The sequence below is a fragment of the Sinohyriopsis cumingii genome, chromosome 8 (assembly GCF_028554795.1).
Source record: "Sinohyriopsis cumingii isolate HCF-2022 chromosome 8, ASM2855479v2, whole genome shotgun sequence".
Taxonomy (NCBI): Eukaryota; Metazoa; Mollusca; class Bivalvia; order Unionida; family Unionidae; genus Sinohyriopsis; species Sinohyriopsis cumingii.
Window position 1 is genome coordinate 99,289,268 of NC_142968.1, and position 16,730 is coordinate 99,305,997.

Genomic DNA, 16,730 nt, shown 5'->3' on the forward strand with positions numbered 1-16,730 from the left:
GTGGAATTTTGAAAGCAGATAATATAGCATACGGAATTGGCCATCGCTGAATGAAGAACAAGGGTTGCTTTCGTTTACTGATTCAGGTGGTAAATCAACGTTGTCATGGTTGACGATGATCACAGTCAGTATTCAAAGCGATATTAATGGTTTCTTCACATGGCATATAGCATCACAGCATGGGGTGTCAGCACCACGACATATATTTATTGTTTCCAAAATGTTGAACGAGTAGATCCGCAGGAACTAAATCAAATGGTGTTTGACACCCTTGGGGTTAGTGAATTTCTTTGAGGATAAATGGACATTAAGAACCGTCTGAAGAAGTGTTGCTCAATTTTGATAATGATCATGTTGCATGTGCTTATCATCGGTTCATGACATTCATGGGGCGCGATCAGAATGTTGATTTTGGTTTCTAAATATATCAACATTATATCAGATCTATTATTTCTCACTGGAACATTTGGATTTGTTTAAACAATCTGTCGTTGATATACATTTTCCAACTCGTGTGAAAAGAAGAATTATTCCTACTTATAGAGTAATCGTTGTTATACTCTCAAGCAAAACAATGTTGCTTGAAGGTGTTGGTGAACGAATGAGAGTTATTGATGTCCCAGTAGAAAACGTGTAATTAAATCACTCATGACATTATAATGTCATGTCATCGTGTTAGCGTTACTCTGACTCCTGGTCAGATTAAAAAGCTACAACCAGTATCAAAAGAGAAATCTGGAATAAAAACATTGCTGAAATCAGCACATATCGCAGGTGGTCCTAATAAACTATCACTGACTGAACATCAACTCAGGCATTTGAATGACACCAAACGATCAGCGACTGGTGTTATACTTGATCTTTCTGCGGGTGCTATTAAAGATTTTGTCGGGGCCCCGAGTGGCCGAGTTGTCTAAAGCGCTCTCCGTTAAGGATCACTGCCATCTCACCTCTGTCTGCGTGGGTTCGAGTCTCGGATTCAGCCAATGCGGGGTGTGAGAAAGCTTGCCGGTAGCTTCTCGTGGGTCGGTGGTTCTTTCTGGGGTTTTCCCGGGTTCTTCCACCACCATTAATACTGGCCGCCATGTATATCCTATCAAGTGCTGAAAATGGCGTTAAACCCTACAACAACAACAACAACAAAGATATTGTCAAGACGGATGCTGGAAAAGCAGCTGCACTTGGTGCTGTTTGAACTGCCGTTGAGATGGCATTAAAGAAAGCAAAAGGTCATGGACTAAAGACGTCTTAAGAAAGACAAAGGTCTAAGACTACCAGGAACCCCTCATTCGTGGTACGGTCAAACCGCTCGCAGGTCTGAGACTACCCGGGATACATCGTTGATGCTTCCCATGTCCAAGTTTGATTTACTTGATGCTGCTAAGAAATTAAACATCAAAATCTTCAGAGGTGTTTTTATGCGTGATCAATTGCCAAAATAACCCAACCGTGTTGAAAACGGTATGATTAATCTCTATCGAAGTTCTGGTCAAGGTACTCATTGAGTTGCATATGCGGTTGACCCACGTGGAGTTGTTTATTTTGATTCGTATCGATTGGCGCAAAAAAAAAAGAATTATTAAAATATTTCAGCAGAGTGCAAAACACTCCCGTATGGTATTCAGCATTACTAACACAGACAATATCTGATCCACCAATATGTAGCCGTGAAGTACTCGCTGTGCTTGACGCTGTGTCAAGATCTCTGACATCACCCCATAAGGTTGTGAATGAATATATACCATCGTGCAACGTTATAAACATGTCTTAGTGTAATATACAATGATACATATTTACGGAAGATCTGCCAGAGACAAACCCAACGGTACCTTATCCAAACATGCAACCCTTGACAATGTCAAGAATGAGTTCGATGATCTTTTACGTCTCAACGATTTGGACCAAAACGAAGTTGTTTTTTTTTTTCAGGATCAACAAGGAAGGTTAAAGACGAGCAATATCCGGCTGACAGATACTATTCTGCGGGTTCCAGGTGCGACCGAAGATAACTTGGTGGTACTTGCTAAAAACGGTAAAATTAAAAAAATCGGAGGAGTCAATTCTAACACTCATGGGAGAGATTACTGGATGTGTCAGAAGAAATTAGATTATATGTATGGCGATTCAACGTGAGCAGAAATACAATTATTAATGTGAGAGAACACAAAGTAGACGATGAGATGGCAACAAAAAATACGTGGATAACAACAACGCCACGATCAGAACTGAGATTAGTGAATACGTTGTTAAAACCGGTGATACAATGACTGGTTCTCTCATTTTGGCTAATAATAAAATTACTGGTCTTGGAGAACCAGAATCAAACGATTTCGCTTCAACGAAGAAATACTTCGACAACAGTGGCATCCCGATGATGACGTCATTATTTACAATCGATGATGGATAGACCGCGTTTAGATATGATTTTAATAATCATGTAGACACGTTTGTTTTGTTTTTTGGATTTTCGCAAAAAAACATAAATAGAATCGCTGATGATTTCTTTTGGAAAGCCAATAGTCAGCGTTAAGCTCGCTAACATTAAAAAGATTACCGATGGTGGAGCTCATCGTACAACCCCAATCAACGCGGTATATACAATATCGTCTGGATCAGCATTATGGTCCCCAGTTAGTAACTCCATCAAACATACCGCTGCGGTTACCGGCGTGTACAGGTTTTCAGTACTCGGTGTTACAGCATTTAAATATCTACCACAATATCATGGTGTTATGCCGTTAGTGGATCTTCTGGATCTGTGTTACTGATATTGGAGAAAAACGAAGAAGAAACATTCGTTGTGGATCCTTGAATCAAGGGATGGGGGTTCTAACCTGTAACAATCTAGGGATGGGGGTTCTAACCTGTAACAATATTTGTTACAGGTTAGAATCCCCATCCCTTGATTCAAGGACGGATATTCCAAATTTTCTTTGTAACGAGCCCCTGTGATTTGCGGCCATCATTACATGATCCAAACTTCTATATTTTTTATTTGCATCGCCCTTTTCCCAAAGCAGTAAATCTAAACTAATGGTTGCATAGGACATTGAAAGTAAATTTCTCATCAACTCAGCTCGCTGTCTATTGTACTTAGGACAAAACATGAAAACGTCCATGGTGTTTCGATCCCATCGCATGAACATATACATTATATGGTATTGATTGATACGTTTGTCTCCTTCGAAAGGGAGGCAACCCATTGTGTGTAGTCTCGCCTCTAATACAGGAAGCGTACGTGTAATTCCAGGTCGCATGAACGCATTGGGTAAAAATTTAGCCAATAAAATTTCGACACATCCGTTAATCCTTATTTCTTGAAGGTACCGGCGAGAAAGTATCATCAACGCTTACCATTAAGGGTGCATGACCAAATAGCAGAGCCTGCTGAAGTTTATGACAGGTATTGTATATGTGAAGGTTCATTCAGATAATTATGTATTTATTTTTACTGTTTGTTTCTAAATTTTGTATTTGCTTTCAACTGAACAGATGTCACGTGGAAAACAACAGCTGACATTCTCCATTTCACAAAACATCGTTCACAAAACATCTGAAAATATCTTCCTTAACAAGTTTGAATCACTGACACAGGTGCTCGACGCAAGCATGATGTTAAGAAAAAAAATAATCTTAAGAAAAAAAACATACAGAGTGACAAGAGTACATTAGACTAGCCCCATGACCCGTTCTGACGTAGGACCCTCTGTATCATACTATGTAATAGTCCTACATGTAAGACATAGCACATTTTGATTTTGTTTAGGTGCTACTATCCAAATAACGGCCTTGTATAGTGTGTTCCGATGGAATGAGTAATCAAAGTTTCAGGAACATCTCACACACTTGGCAGCCTATATCGACATTTTCCCACTAATTTATGTGTAGTTAATATACTTACTGTGCTGACTTTATCCTGGTGGAATGAAAATACGACACTAGCAAATGGATGCATTTTCATGTTCCGTTGACATTTGAATTTGTTGCAATGCAACAGTAGTCGAGGTATGCCGAAGTAGGTTCATGTTGGGGATCTGTTTCTTGAACGAAACGAACCATTGCTTAAAGTTCCAATATTCATAATATATTTTTTATTCATTTCGTTAAAAAATAATATTTCAACTTTATCTGATTTAGGCATTCTCAGCTTTGATCGCTTTCCAGCCAACTGAAATGTAGGCCAAAGAAACTTGAAAACGGGTCCATTTCTTTTGTGAGAATTTGAATTTATTAGAGAAAAGGCATCATAGTAAGTAAAGTCTGACTAAAACATTATAACTTTGTAGAAAAGCGTCATTATTTTAGTTGTCAGTTGTGTGACATATTCCTGAAAATTTTACTTTTGTAACAATGTTAGTCGACATCAAAATACACTACACAGTGTCGTTAGTTAGGCTGTAAGACCCTGATGCCCAAAACATAAATATCAGCATCAGGTCTTAGTCTTACAGGTAGGACTAACTATGTAAGAGAGAAGGTATTTAACTTCCAAATACTTTGTTCCACCCATGACTCTCGATTTCCTTCTGCTCTTTGTCTTTAAAGGCATACGACCATACTCTACGGCTTGTTTTACTCCTGAGATATTTTTCTATTCATCAAGCCATCATTGACTTTTCTGTATTGTACCAAACTGAAGTTACAGACTCCGAAACGTGAGATTTTCGCAAAAAATTGTCACTTGGGATAAGTGCGAGCACATGTGACAACTGGTGAAAAGAGCTACATGTACCGTGTTTGCGACTCTGCGATACAGTCCTTCTTTAATTGCAGAACAGTGGCAGATGCAAAAGTAAGTTTTTACTTTCCAATGACCTGATCCAACTTTAGGAATCCTGTTAAATGGAAGAATTAGACACTGTCTTCACTGCACATGCATCGTATACAAGCAATTCTGTTTTCAAAAGAGGTAAACTATGTGGCACACAGGTCAACGCCGAAATATGATTGGCTCAAAAGGTTATACTTATTGTCACATGAGCTCGAACTTGTCTGAGCAGTAAAAATGGCACATTTCTGACACCAGTACAGGTCGATAAATCATCCCCGCACCCGTGATGATGTTGATTTTTGGGTAAGGGGCTGATCAGTCATACAACATAAGTCACCATCACCCTGTATTTTTGTTCTGGGGGTGATGGGTCTTACTGCCTAAATAACAGTACTGTGTATCAGTTTTGATGTCCACTAACAGTATAACGACAGTCAAATTTTCAGAAATATCACACACAACTGGCAACCAATAACTCCTACAAAGTAAAGTTATGTTTTTGTCTGACTTTACTTGCCCTGATGTCTTTTCTCTAATAAATTCAAATTCCCACAAAAGAAATGGACCTTTTTTCAAGTTTCATTGGCCTACCTTTAAGTTGGCTGGAAAGCAATGAAAGCCAGGAATGCGGAAATCGGGTTAAGTTGAAATATTATTCTTTAACGAAATGAATAAAAAATATATTATGCCTATTGGAACTGTAAAGCAACATTTCTTTCATTCAAGAAACATATCCACCACATGAACCTACTTAAACATACTTCAGCATACCTCGACTACCATCACATTGCAACAAATTCAAATGGATTCAACGGAACATGAAAATGCATCCATTTGCTTGTCATATTTTCATTCTGCCAGAATAAAAACAGCACAGTAAGTATATTAAGTACACATAAATTAGTGGAAGAGCATCAATATATGCTGCCAAATGTGTGAGATATTCTTGAAACTTTGACTACTCGTTCCAGTGTCAACAGACATCAGAACAGGCTATACAAGGCCATTATTTGGATAGTAAGACAGCAGTAAAACAAAACAAACATGTGCTATGTCTTACACTGTATGACATGGAGCTGATATCACCTGTTCATTAAAAGCTGCAATTAATTGCAGTGAAATTTTGGCTGCACACATTGGGGGACATTTTGTATCGTTACTGGTAATTTCCATGGCTGTGGAGCTACCATCAGCTGAATGGTTCTTTTGTTGACATGTACATTATATTTCCGGAGCAAATCCTATGTTTGTTGACTTGTAAAGCCACGTGGAATAGCACAACCCTCTGTTCTGTGGCCATTTTGAATTTTGCGCTAGATATGGCTGTTACCAGTTTCTGGTATGTGTCTAAAGTGTACACAGGATTGTTCTGGAATGATTTGCATATAGCAAAATTGCACATTTTGATGAACATGTGACATTAGGCCCAGATATCATTTATCCGTATCAACACAGATGGGGGGAGTTGATTTATCAGAAAAACACTAGTTGAGAACAACTAAATAAAGACATATCTATGTTGGACAGTTTGTGTGATTATGTGATCAGTCACTACAAATTAATATATTTATCTTGACAGACATTTTCTCTTGGTCCATGGCTTGAAATCATTTTATTTACAACACTCACTTTTTAGAATTAATCCCTATCAGAACAGAATGTGTATTCAGCAGAACTGATGTATGCATTAAAAGCAACAGCAACATCACCCCAAAGCAAGAGCAGTGCATCTTAACTATCCCAAGCATTTGTCCATTCCTGGTGATGTAGGCCTCACAAGATGGTTGTGATGTGTTGCTCTTGCTTTTATGACTCAATAATTCAACTAAAAAGTCTTAAAGACATTTTTCTTCCAAATTCATCTTATATTGTAATGTTAGTGATAAAAGCTTCTTTGAATATTTGCATATATGTGAAACGAGAATGTTGAAGTAAAAAATTGTCACTTGTGTATGTACACAACAAATTGAATCTACCTAGACCTAAAGATTTGAGGTGTCTTAATTGTTGCCCCAGATGTGTGTTTTGGTGAAGCCGTGCTGTTTCTAGTATCTTATTAAAGCCATCTAGTCATAAAGTGTCAGTAAAGTGTAAGATATTGTTTATTTTTTATGTCATTTCAATTAGAGCTTGGCTGTTGTTGTTGAGTTTAATTATAGTGGTGTGCGCACAATTGTGCATGTGCCATTTTTTTCTGACTGCACCGCTGCCTGCTAGTTGTTCCTCAGAAAGGGAATGGTACCACCTCCCCCATGCTTTTATTGATTCAAGGAACCCTGATAGAGCTAGGTATCACTAAAAATGTAGTGCAATGGTATACTGTAATATTTCTGAACATACCACAGTACACATTGAATGTATACCACAATTATATTAGGGACCAGCAATTAAATGTTATTTCTGTCAATAACTGAAAAATTATCTTGCTATGATTTATGGCAAAATAACACCATATTTTATCCAATATATTATTTTTTTAATATAATTATCTGGAGATAAAAGACAAAATATATATCAGCTGCAAAAATAATTCCAGCTCCCTCTGCTGAAATTTGTATGGTCAGTACCTTACAGTAGATGCATATGTCAATTGTTATGCAAGTTGTAATCATAAAACTTAAGTGTAATGGTTCAGCTTATAAAATAGCTGACACCTTGTGAAAGACATCTTGACGATATTAAAGAACTTGTTGGCACTGAAATGCACAATTTACTATCTATACTATTGACAATAATCGGGGATTTTTTGAGTGTGATGCCAACACCTGGACAAGATATTTATCAGGGAGGGCCAGCAAACATAAAACACTGAATGAATGAGAAAATATTTAGTCTACTTGAGAAATTGTTTTTTTTTATATCAATGTTATATTTATAGGTACAGCTATGAGAACTTGAAATGGTGTGAGCAGAAAATTGTTTAAGTTGCAGTGTACCTGTTTTGAGAGCAAGCTTTATGCCATTGATCAAATAATTCATGTTATGGCAAGTATCAGGCTGATTGACATTTAAATTATGAAAGAATTTGTGGTATCTAAAACTGCTACAATTTAAAAAGAAAAATTCCCAGGGATCTCAGAGAGGGTATCACGGATTAAATATATTTAATGGACTTGAAGTTAACAACCCAGGTCATGATCTTGGGTGGGTGGCATGTCATTGTTGATGGGGCAGTGTGGATTATACAATAAAATGGCTTGGGATTTTACCATGGCAAGCTATGAATACAGCTATAATCAGAATTGATGCTGTTTTCATAGGGATGCCTTTTTAGTTCCTAAAATTTACTGATTTAAACTAGATTTTATCACATCAGTATTTAACAAGATCTGGGAAAGTGGAAATATTCTCAGATGTTGGTTTGGTGATTGAGGTGGGTTTTTTGGGGTAATAATCTGTTATACTCATGTTTTCCATAGTACTTTGCTTTCATTACAGATTCTAACTGACATGATTTTGAAAATGAAGTTGGTCTCCATAGCAACCATTCTTGCTGGTCTGTTCAGCCATACAGGTAAATTTATATTTGACCTAAAAGCTATTGTTAAAAAAGTAAATGTTATTGATTTGGAATGTTTCCTTAGGAATTATGTGTACATAAATTTTGTCTCCTTTTCAGTTTATATGAAAATGAAACAATAGGCTTTTAAGTGCAGTTCCTTGACATAGTTTTTTGTTACCCTATGTCATTACATAAACTTATTATATTTCTTTTGTGATAATTCTGTTTTTGATGGCAAGTGTTTCACCACATTTAAGAAAAATAGTGCAGATTTATACCTGAAAGATTTTTCAGTGATAATCCACATCCCTAACCCCATATTACAAAATGTTAAAACACCTGCCACCTGTTAAAACACCTGCCACCTGATCTTACTGCTAAAGTTAAAATGGTTTGAACAATAAATGAATGATGCAACCATAATATTAAAATATCCATTCACCAGGTTTTCATACGTTTAGTTTCAAACAACACTAGCGCAATGCTGAGACTCTGAATAGGCATCATATTTGCCTGCCTGCTATACCAGATTTTTACAGTATTAGAAATTGTTTGCATGATTTCAACTTTGGTTGTATCATAGAAAAAATATTGTGTGGTCATTAATTTATTTTGATAACTGGCATCGTGACCTTAGCATCAATGATGTTAGGAGATATCAAGATTCGTTTGCTTATGTTAATCCATTCTCCATTTATCAGCTACATGTTTTTATATGAACAAAAGAGCATCCAGAAAAATATATAAATTTGTTACTGGATCTTTATACAATTCTTATTATAATTTAGGATCTGTAAAATTAAACCATTGTATTGTATCTGAAAGTTACGAACTGCTCTGGTGGCCGAGTGGTTAGAGCATCCACCTCGGATGCAGTAGGTCATGGGTTCGATCCCCGACCAAGTCATTCCAAAGTCTTATAGAAATGGTACTAACAGCTGCCTCGCTTGGTGCTCAGCATTAAGAGGTTAGGACTGGTCGGCCTGGTGTCAGGATAATGTGACTGGGTGGCACATGATGCTACATGTCTGCGGCATGATGCCCCAGTGCTAGACATCACTATAAACTGCCACACTGCAGACATCATAGCAATATGACTGAAAAATTGTTAAAGCTACATTAAAAATCCAAATCACACACACAATATCACAGTTACAATGGAAAGAAGCATGTAGTGTTTTACTTGTTATATGTAAGACATTATGAGCTGTCAAATTTGTATAATTCCCACTATTTTGCAGGTAAAGAAGATGAGTCTTTCCTCACTATATCGTGGTTCAGTACATAATGTGGTCATCGTATTTAGTCATAACACATAATTATGGATCCATGTTTTTAATGGGGGAGATCAGTATATTGTACATCTTTCTTTCAGTTGCAAGACTTGCTGTTATGTCTGTTGACTTGGGAAGTGAATACATGAAAGTAGCTATAGTAAAGGTAAATCTTGATAATCTTGTATTGGTTTTTCTGAAAATATATTATCATTAACTAGTTTATTTGCATCTAATTGTGTTGTCCAATTTATCAGCTGAAAGATACAGTGTTTAAATTATCCAAATGCGTTAAAGCTTGAATAGTTATAAGGTTTGATAAACAGAAATAAAAAATAAAGTCTTTGCTTCACATCACCCAGATACATGTATGTTTATTATTTGAGGGGTATGGTTGTGGTGGTGACAGTTTATGCAGTTTGGAGAGAAAAAAACCTAGTAGTGGGAAATTGTTAGCTCATCAGTTCATAAAACCAAATGAGTTTATGGTATGACCATGCATGTATCATGACTTGTGTGAAATGTCCATCAACAATTGCTCTTTACACCATTTCTGATCCAGTTTAAGTCAGACTTGGAATATGGGCTTGTATCATAAAAGTCCAGAGATCGCCCTGGGCTTCACCAATGTCGCAAATTTGCGATTTTTTTCCCCTTACTGGCAACAAAATATACCATCTGATGATCTTTTTGGCAACATTTTTCTTTGTTAAAAATTGTATATACAGTCTTGGGTTTGCAGTTGAGAAATTCAAAGACACTATGACAGGAAGCCTCAAACTTGGATATAAATTGCTCATGAATCAATGGTTACATAAACAAATCATTTTTTCATAGTGACAAATCACCCTAACACAGCATTGTTATATCATAATCCACTTATGCTGATGTCTGGTCTTTGTACTCTGTGTTGTAATATGACCCAAATAGTCATGCTACCTGACAATCTACATTCGACCATCTCAGAAGGCGGGAACGGGAACGACTACAATCTCAGACAATGGCAGTTATTTTCCTTTTTGAAACATGTACCAGAAACAATAGTTTTGCTGAAACTTCAAAAAAATCTGATTACATTTGAACCATCAATCATTCTGTGTATATACTAAGCAAATGAATAAAGATTCTGTTTCCATTAATGTTTTACAATTATCTGATGTTGCCGCAGCAATAACAAATAGGCATTTGTTTGGTCCTTCAAAGACCGCCTTTAGCAGCGTCTGCATAACACATGAACCTTCATTCAAGCAAGCCGAAGACCTTTGATCAAAGAAAGTTGGCAGCAAACTTGAGTGATAATAAATAGTGTTTTGAACATATTTATTGTGCTGTGAAAGTTTCCTGTTTGCAACAAAAAAGTATGTGATTACAGTCGCTACCAATGTCGATTTAAAACCCAAATTAAAGTTCCAATATTTTGAACAATAGATATCTGTTGTTCGAATTAAATGAATGTGGGACATCTCGCAAGAATGTTAAAACTTTTTAATTTGTTCACATCTTTTCATTTCCCTGTTAATAGCCTTATCCCTTTGGTAGCCTCGGCATCATGGTGGTTGTCTCTGGCTGACCAAAATATATGCCAATTTAAGTACATGTACATGTAGCAGATAAACAACTATACAACCACGTGCTACATGGATAATAAATATCAGAGTGAATTGTTTCGTAAAATGTATTTATTGACAATGGGATGAAGATCAAACGAGGACTACCGTTTTTTAATTATATTTTAGTTGTGTTTTCAAACATGTCTTGACAGATACATGAATTTTCTAACATTCAAATTCATGGATTTTTCATATGCATGTGTAGTATTTAACACGTGGAGTGTACTACACAAATGTAAGTAGTCAGTATACAAGTGTATTTCAGACTAGTCATCACTGAATCAAAATTTCCACAAAACAATTCTCTGCGTGAATCCTAGTCATTTCTTAAAATTTCACTTGTATGCGGGAAAAAAATTAAAAAATCAGCCCCCCCCCCCACTTATCTAAACATCCGCTTATGTCGACAATATTTCCTTGGTCCCGAGGATGGTGAGATAAATGGATAGTACTGTATTCTGAAAATGGTGACATTTTTTTCAAAATTGGCAACAAAATATTGAGGTTGGCGATTTTTTTCCTGGTGACAACATTTTTAAAGCCAGGGTCATCCCTGAGAGTCTCTGATGGATTTGATATTGTGCAAGTCTCTGATGGATTTGATATTGTGCCAGATCCATGCACAAGGTGATCTTGTATCTGATTGGCTGAGCTTGTAACTAATTTTGAAGCTATATATTTTATTTCATTTTGATGAATCATACTTAAAATATTGGCTTACATGATTAAGCCTTTGCATAAGGTTTCTGGTGTACATGATCCATGCATATTAAATGGTGTGATCTTGCTTATCATTGACTGAGCTTGTTAACACTCTAGAGACTGCATTTCTGGCTGTAATTTGATGAAACTTTGTCAGTGGGCTTAAAGCGTACAGATCTTAGTTGAGTACAGTAATGAGCAAGATCCATGCATATTAATAAGGTGATTTTGCATCTGATTGACTGAGTTTATGTGCCTTTTGGTGAATAGTTCTGATCATGCATATTAATAAGATAATTGGCTGAGCTTAACACGATTATTGAATGACTGATTATGAGCTAGGTTGCACATATTAATGAGACAATCTTTTATTTGATTGGCTGAGCTTGTTACCACGCTTGGTGGCCAAATTCAGATTCCTCCACCGTAAGCTTGTATGATCATTGTTGTAGATGGGTTGTATAGGAAGTGACAGCAGTATATATTAATGAGATACCTTGCGTTGAATTGCCTGAGCTTGTTGGCTGTCTAGACCTTGAGACTGTTCACATGCAAATTTCAGTAGTACTTTTAAATGTTTCTGCACTCTTAGATGTCTTCAGTTTTGAGCAAGAAACTACATTATTTTTACCTTTATCTTCAGAAAGAATTTTATCAGAATGTCACAAAATAGGTAAAATAAACATGGTATACAGTTTGGGAGCTAGTTCGTATAGGTTTCTGTTTTTACAATACTACACAAGCCTGTTAACCTGCTTGGTAAAATGGTCATTGTTAAGATATTAGGCCCGTGTTTGTCTTTTGTTAAATGGAATAGCAGTAATTTACAAAAACAAAATAGTGTTTGCAGTTCATCCAATTAAAATGTATACATTTATATTTCAGCCTGGGGTTCCGATGGAAATTGTCTTGGATACGTAAGTAGCTTTTTTATATTTTTGTCTGACTTCATTAGCAATTGACAATTGATTGGTTTCACTTTTCAGACATTAGCAACAGAAACAGATTCATTGTCTGTTTTTTATCATGTGCTAAAAGGTTGTTTTAGGTGCAGAGTGAAGACAACTTGGTACAGTTGAGTGCCTGTACTGTACAGGTTCCTTGTGCAACTTACACACAAATAGGCGGTAAATCGAGACCTTAGATTCTTAGATTCAATGTTCAGCTAATGAGGTATTTTGTATTTCCTGGTACAGATTTTATAGTTAAACAAATTTGGAGGCAATGTACTTTCCATATACAGGTATTTGCAGATTTAGATGATTTCAGCTTATGCAAATTTCACATCAGTGTGATATCTTTTTAATTTAATTTGTTTAGTCAAAACTAAAAAATCATGAATATTTTTGTCTAAAGCAAACAAATTAGGATTTGTAAAATGGCTAAAATGAATGGTATTAAAGTTAACTGGATTATTTATTTTCAATGAAAATTAAAGGCTGTGAAAGCAAAGATTTAGAGTTAAGTTATTATGAGTTACGTGACCACTCTTGAGTATGAAAGTATCATGTAAGACCATGGTTAGCTGTATATTCAAATCCATGTACCTTCTGAATAAAAAGATCACAATAGTATAGCAGATGTTCATAACATTTAGTGGTTTTATCTCTAAGTAAAACATATTCCCCGATAAAAGCAAAGTCTGTTTTAAGACATATATATGATTGTAGGATCATGATAATTTTTAAAAACGTGCTGAAAATTAACTAAATGCATGAAAATCACATGTTTTCAAACTATACCTCTGTATTGATATGGCAGCCTTAAGGTTTATTAGTGAGTTAATTTGTGATCTGAACTGATAGGCAGGGTTTCCCTTGGACCCTAAAGAGTCCCTGACTTTAAAAAATGTGTAAAAATTATTGAAGTTGTTTTATGATTTCATTTAAAATGTGCATAAATTTAAGAATAAATTTAATTGAAATCATTTCAAGCATTCTATTTCATTTATTACACTACAAGATAATGTAGTAAAATAACCATGAATGTTAACATGTTAATATCTGTTACATGTAATGTCACAGTATAATTGTAACACAAATAATGTTATAAATATGTTACAACACTTGTACTTTCACTAGCATTGGGTGATGCAAGATAGTATAGAAAGGTCTTCATTTCTAAATTTTCGTGTTTTCTGTGAATATGTAATCAGCAATTTTATTGTTCAGAACAGGAACTGAGTGATATCTTTTTATAATCAATTATTCTTTTACAGTGATTCTGCCAGGAAAACTTCATCAGTCATAGTCATAAGGGATGGAGAACGTTTTTATGGAAATGCGGCAGAAAATTTAGTAAGTTTTTTTAGAAATAAGTCAGAATAAACCATTTTACTTTATATATCTTAAGAAATGTTATCATAAAATACCAGAAAATAAAAGCGTTTTGTGCTTATTCTTCTAAAGGACCCCCACCTCCCCAATCTCTTCTACAGGTGTTAGGGTTAATATTTCTTGTCATTTGGGCATCTCAACTTTAATTGTGTTTACTACCTAGTATGCTGACCTGCCAATGTTGCAAATTGATCATAAGGCTACTGAAATGACCCTTAAATTATGGACTTATGAAAATAAGATAGTTGCACTAGAATCTGGAAACTGACTTGTCCATGTTTGATCTGGATCCAGAATTCATAATAGGTTCATTGGAGTTGGTTAGGACACCAGTGAGACTCACAGTAGTACCTCAGATGCTTTTAACTGTCCATATTTTTCATGCGGAATGCGTGATCAAGCTGGTGCTTACATCTTTTTAAAATGGCATTCAACAAACAAAAATACTATGCAGATGGAAGGTTCAGTAAGCTTCTTGAAACATTTAAATAGCACAGAAGTAGAAAAAGGAATATTAAGATTGGGGGGTGGGGAAAGCAGGAAAGGCAGCATTGTGATATTGATTTGGGAATGTCATGGTGGGTGAGATGATTGCCATAGCCACTTAAATTGAAGAAATAAAATCAACAAGCCCAAAGATTGTCAAGTTGAGAGATCTAGCAAGAAAAAGCCTTTGAGCTCCATGAGGTCTGGAATTGCAGCTTCTGAAACTGTCCTGGAGGTAATTACTGTCTTAAAATTTATTTTAAGTTTAACATAACATCCCCCCCCCCTTTCAATGCATTGATCTCAGATCACACTTCTGAACTTTTAAAAGCATGTTTCCACATAGAAAATAGCAGTACATGAAATTTTGTAACACCTTACTGAAAGAAATATCTGCTGCCTTGCTGTGGTTGGCAGGTGTGGACATTTTTCTGCTCTGAATGTTTCTAAAATAATTACATGGTATTTATCTCTAGTTCATATCTCAAATTCATTGCTGTCTTGCTTGCAATATTTCGGCTAATTGAGGAAAATGCAGGCTGAGATTTAAAGCTCAAGCAACTTTCTTTTGCAAGTCTTAAATTTTTGAGTGATGGATGACTATACTGCAAATCTTTAGCAAAACTCCTTAGAGTACTTTTAATAGTTCAGCAAAATATACATGCATCATTTTGGAACATTAAATAAGCTTGCATTATCATTGATAAATCATCCCACAAATTCTGTATTGTTGTGGGGGTTGGTTTATTGGACCAACTTTGTTATTGATCTCTTTGCGGTGAAATTAGCTGTTCAGGTGAAACATGATAATAAATAAACATTGTACTAGGGAACAACCATTATGTTTTAACCAGATGCAAGATATCTCTTTTGCACACTGCCGTTTCTTGGACAAATACTGAAATATTTCCCTGAAATTATCTTCATTTAGAGAAATCTGTTACTATGAATGCTCCATTATTTTTCGTGTGTCAATTGCAGAACTTTGTGTCTCATATTATCCTGACTCTCCACATAAAACTAATGCATCGTTTCCAATGTATTCTTGTTCATTCTGGTGAGACCAAACATTCAAGGTTAAAAGATACAAACTTACATTTGTAATCTTAGTTTGGTGCATCATCATAATTGAAGTACACATTGCAGTATAAAAAACAAATATGTCAGACAAAAGTTGATTGAGCTCATTTTGAACATGTAGCCAGTTGGTGGCTTATGATTTGTATCCTTGGGCAAGGGACTTTATTCTGCCTGCTTCTGGATGATGTAACACCCAAAGAGTTGCTGTGCCATAAAATAACAAACTAGGCTGCCTATCTTTTACATACCCTTCATTGTGCTGATGTGCCATTAAACCCTGTACATACATTGACCTATTTTTCTCAGGGTTCTACAGCTTCTTGCACATCTAATGTCACCCTGAACCAAAGAGTGCACTTAATATAGAGATATTTTCTTAGAACTAAACATGTTAAATAACCGATCTTAAAATAGTATTTTATTTCACATGATTTCAATGTCCGATTTATGTTTCAGGCAGTGAGATTTCCAAACACAGGATTCTGGTATCTGACACAAGTTATTGGGAAAAAGTTTGAAGACCCTCAGGTTGCTAAGTTTCAGAAGCGATTCCACTATTTTAATCTGATCAAAGATGAAGAGAGAGGAACTGTACTTTTCAAAGTTGATGAGTAAGTAATTGTTTTGTCTCCTGATGAATGCATAAAAAAGATATGTGTCATTTAGTTTGATCATGTCACTTGCACTTTAAAACAATTGCTGCTAGCAGTTATGTTTCTTTTTTTAAAAAAAACATATTTTTGTGGGGGGTTTTGTTGTAATTCTTGCACTTGTATTACATTCAGCTGGCAAGAGCACAAGGCTCAGTTTGTACATGGCTTGCAAAAATTGGAGTCAACCTTGGCAAATCATTCCGTCTTCAGATAAATTGCAGTCCAACTTCCTACAGTAGTGTTGCATGGTTGTGACAATACCTATAACATATGGACATATTTCAGTGAAGTATTTCAGTAGCAGCATTATAAAGTA

The 16,730-nt window shown here is 35.7% G+C and overlaps 1 protein-coding gene across 2 annotated transcripts in view; it reads left to right on the forward strand.

Moving 5' to 3' along the window:
- The first annotated feature begins 3,284 nt into the window (after positions 1-3,284).
- The window catches only part of LOC149794226 (hypoxia up-regulated protein 1-like), a 75,301-nt gene continuing 61,855 nt past the window's right edge, over positions 3,285-16,730 (forward strand). For both annotated transcript variants that reach the window (XM_089968346.1, XM_089968347.1), the window contains exons 1-6: positions 3,285-3,403; positions 8,210-8,285; positions 9,649-9,713; positions 12,745-12,776; positions 14,078-14,156; positions 16,218-16,372. In XM_089968346.1, coding sequence (XP_089824472.1) covers positions 8,222-8,285; positions 9,649-9,713; positions 12,745-12,776; positions 14,078-14,156; positions 16,218-16,372 — 395 coding nt within the window. In that variant the 5' untranslated portion in view covers positions 3,285-3,403; positions 8,210-8,221. The remainder of the gene's footprint in view (positions 3,404-8,209; positions 8,286-9,648; positions 9,714-12,744; positions 12,777-14,077; positions 14,157-16,217; positions 16,373-16,730) is intronic.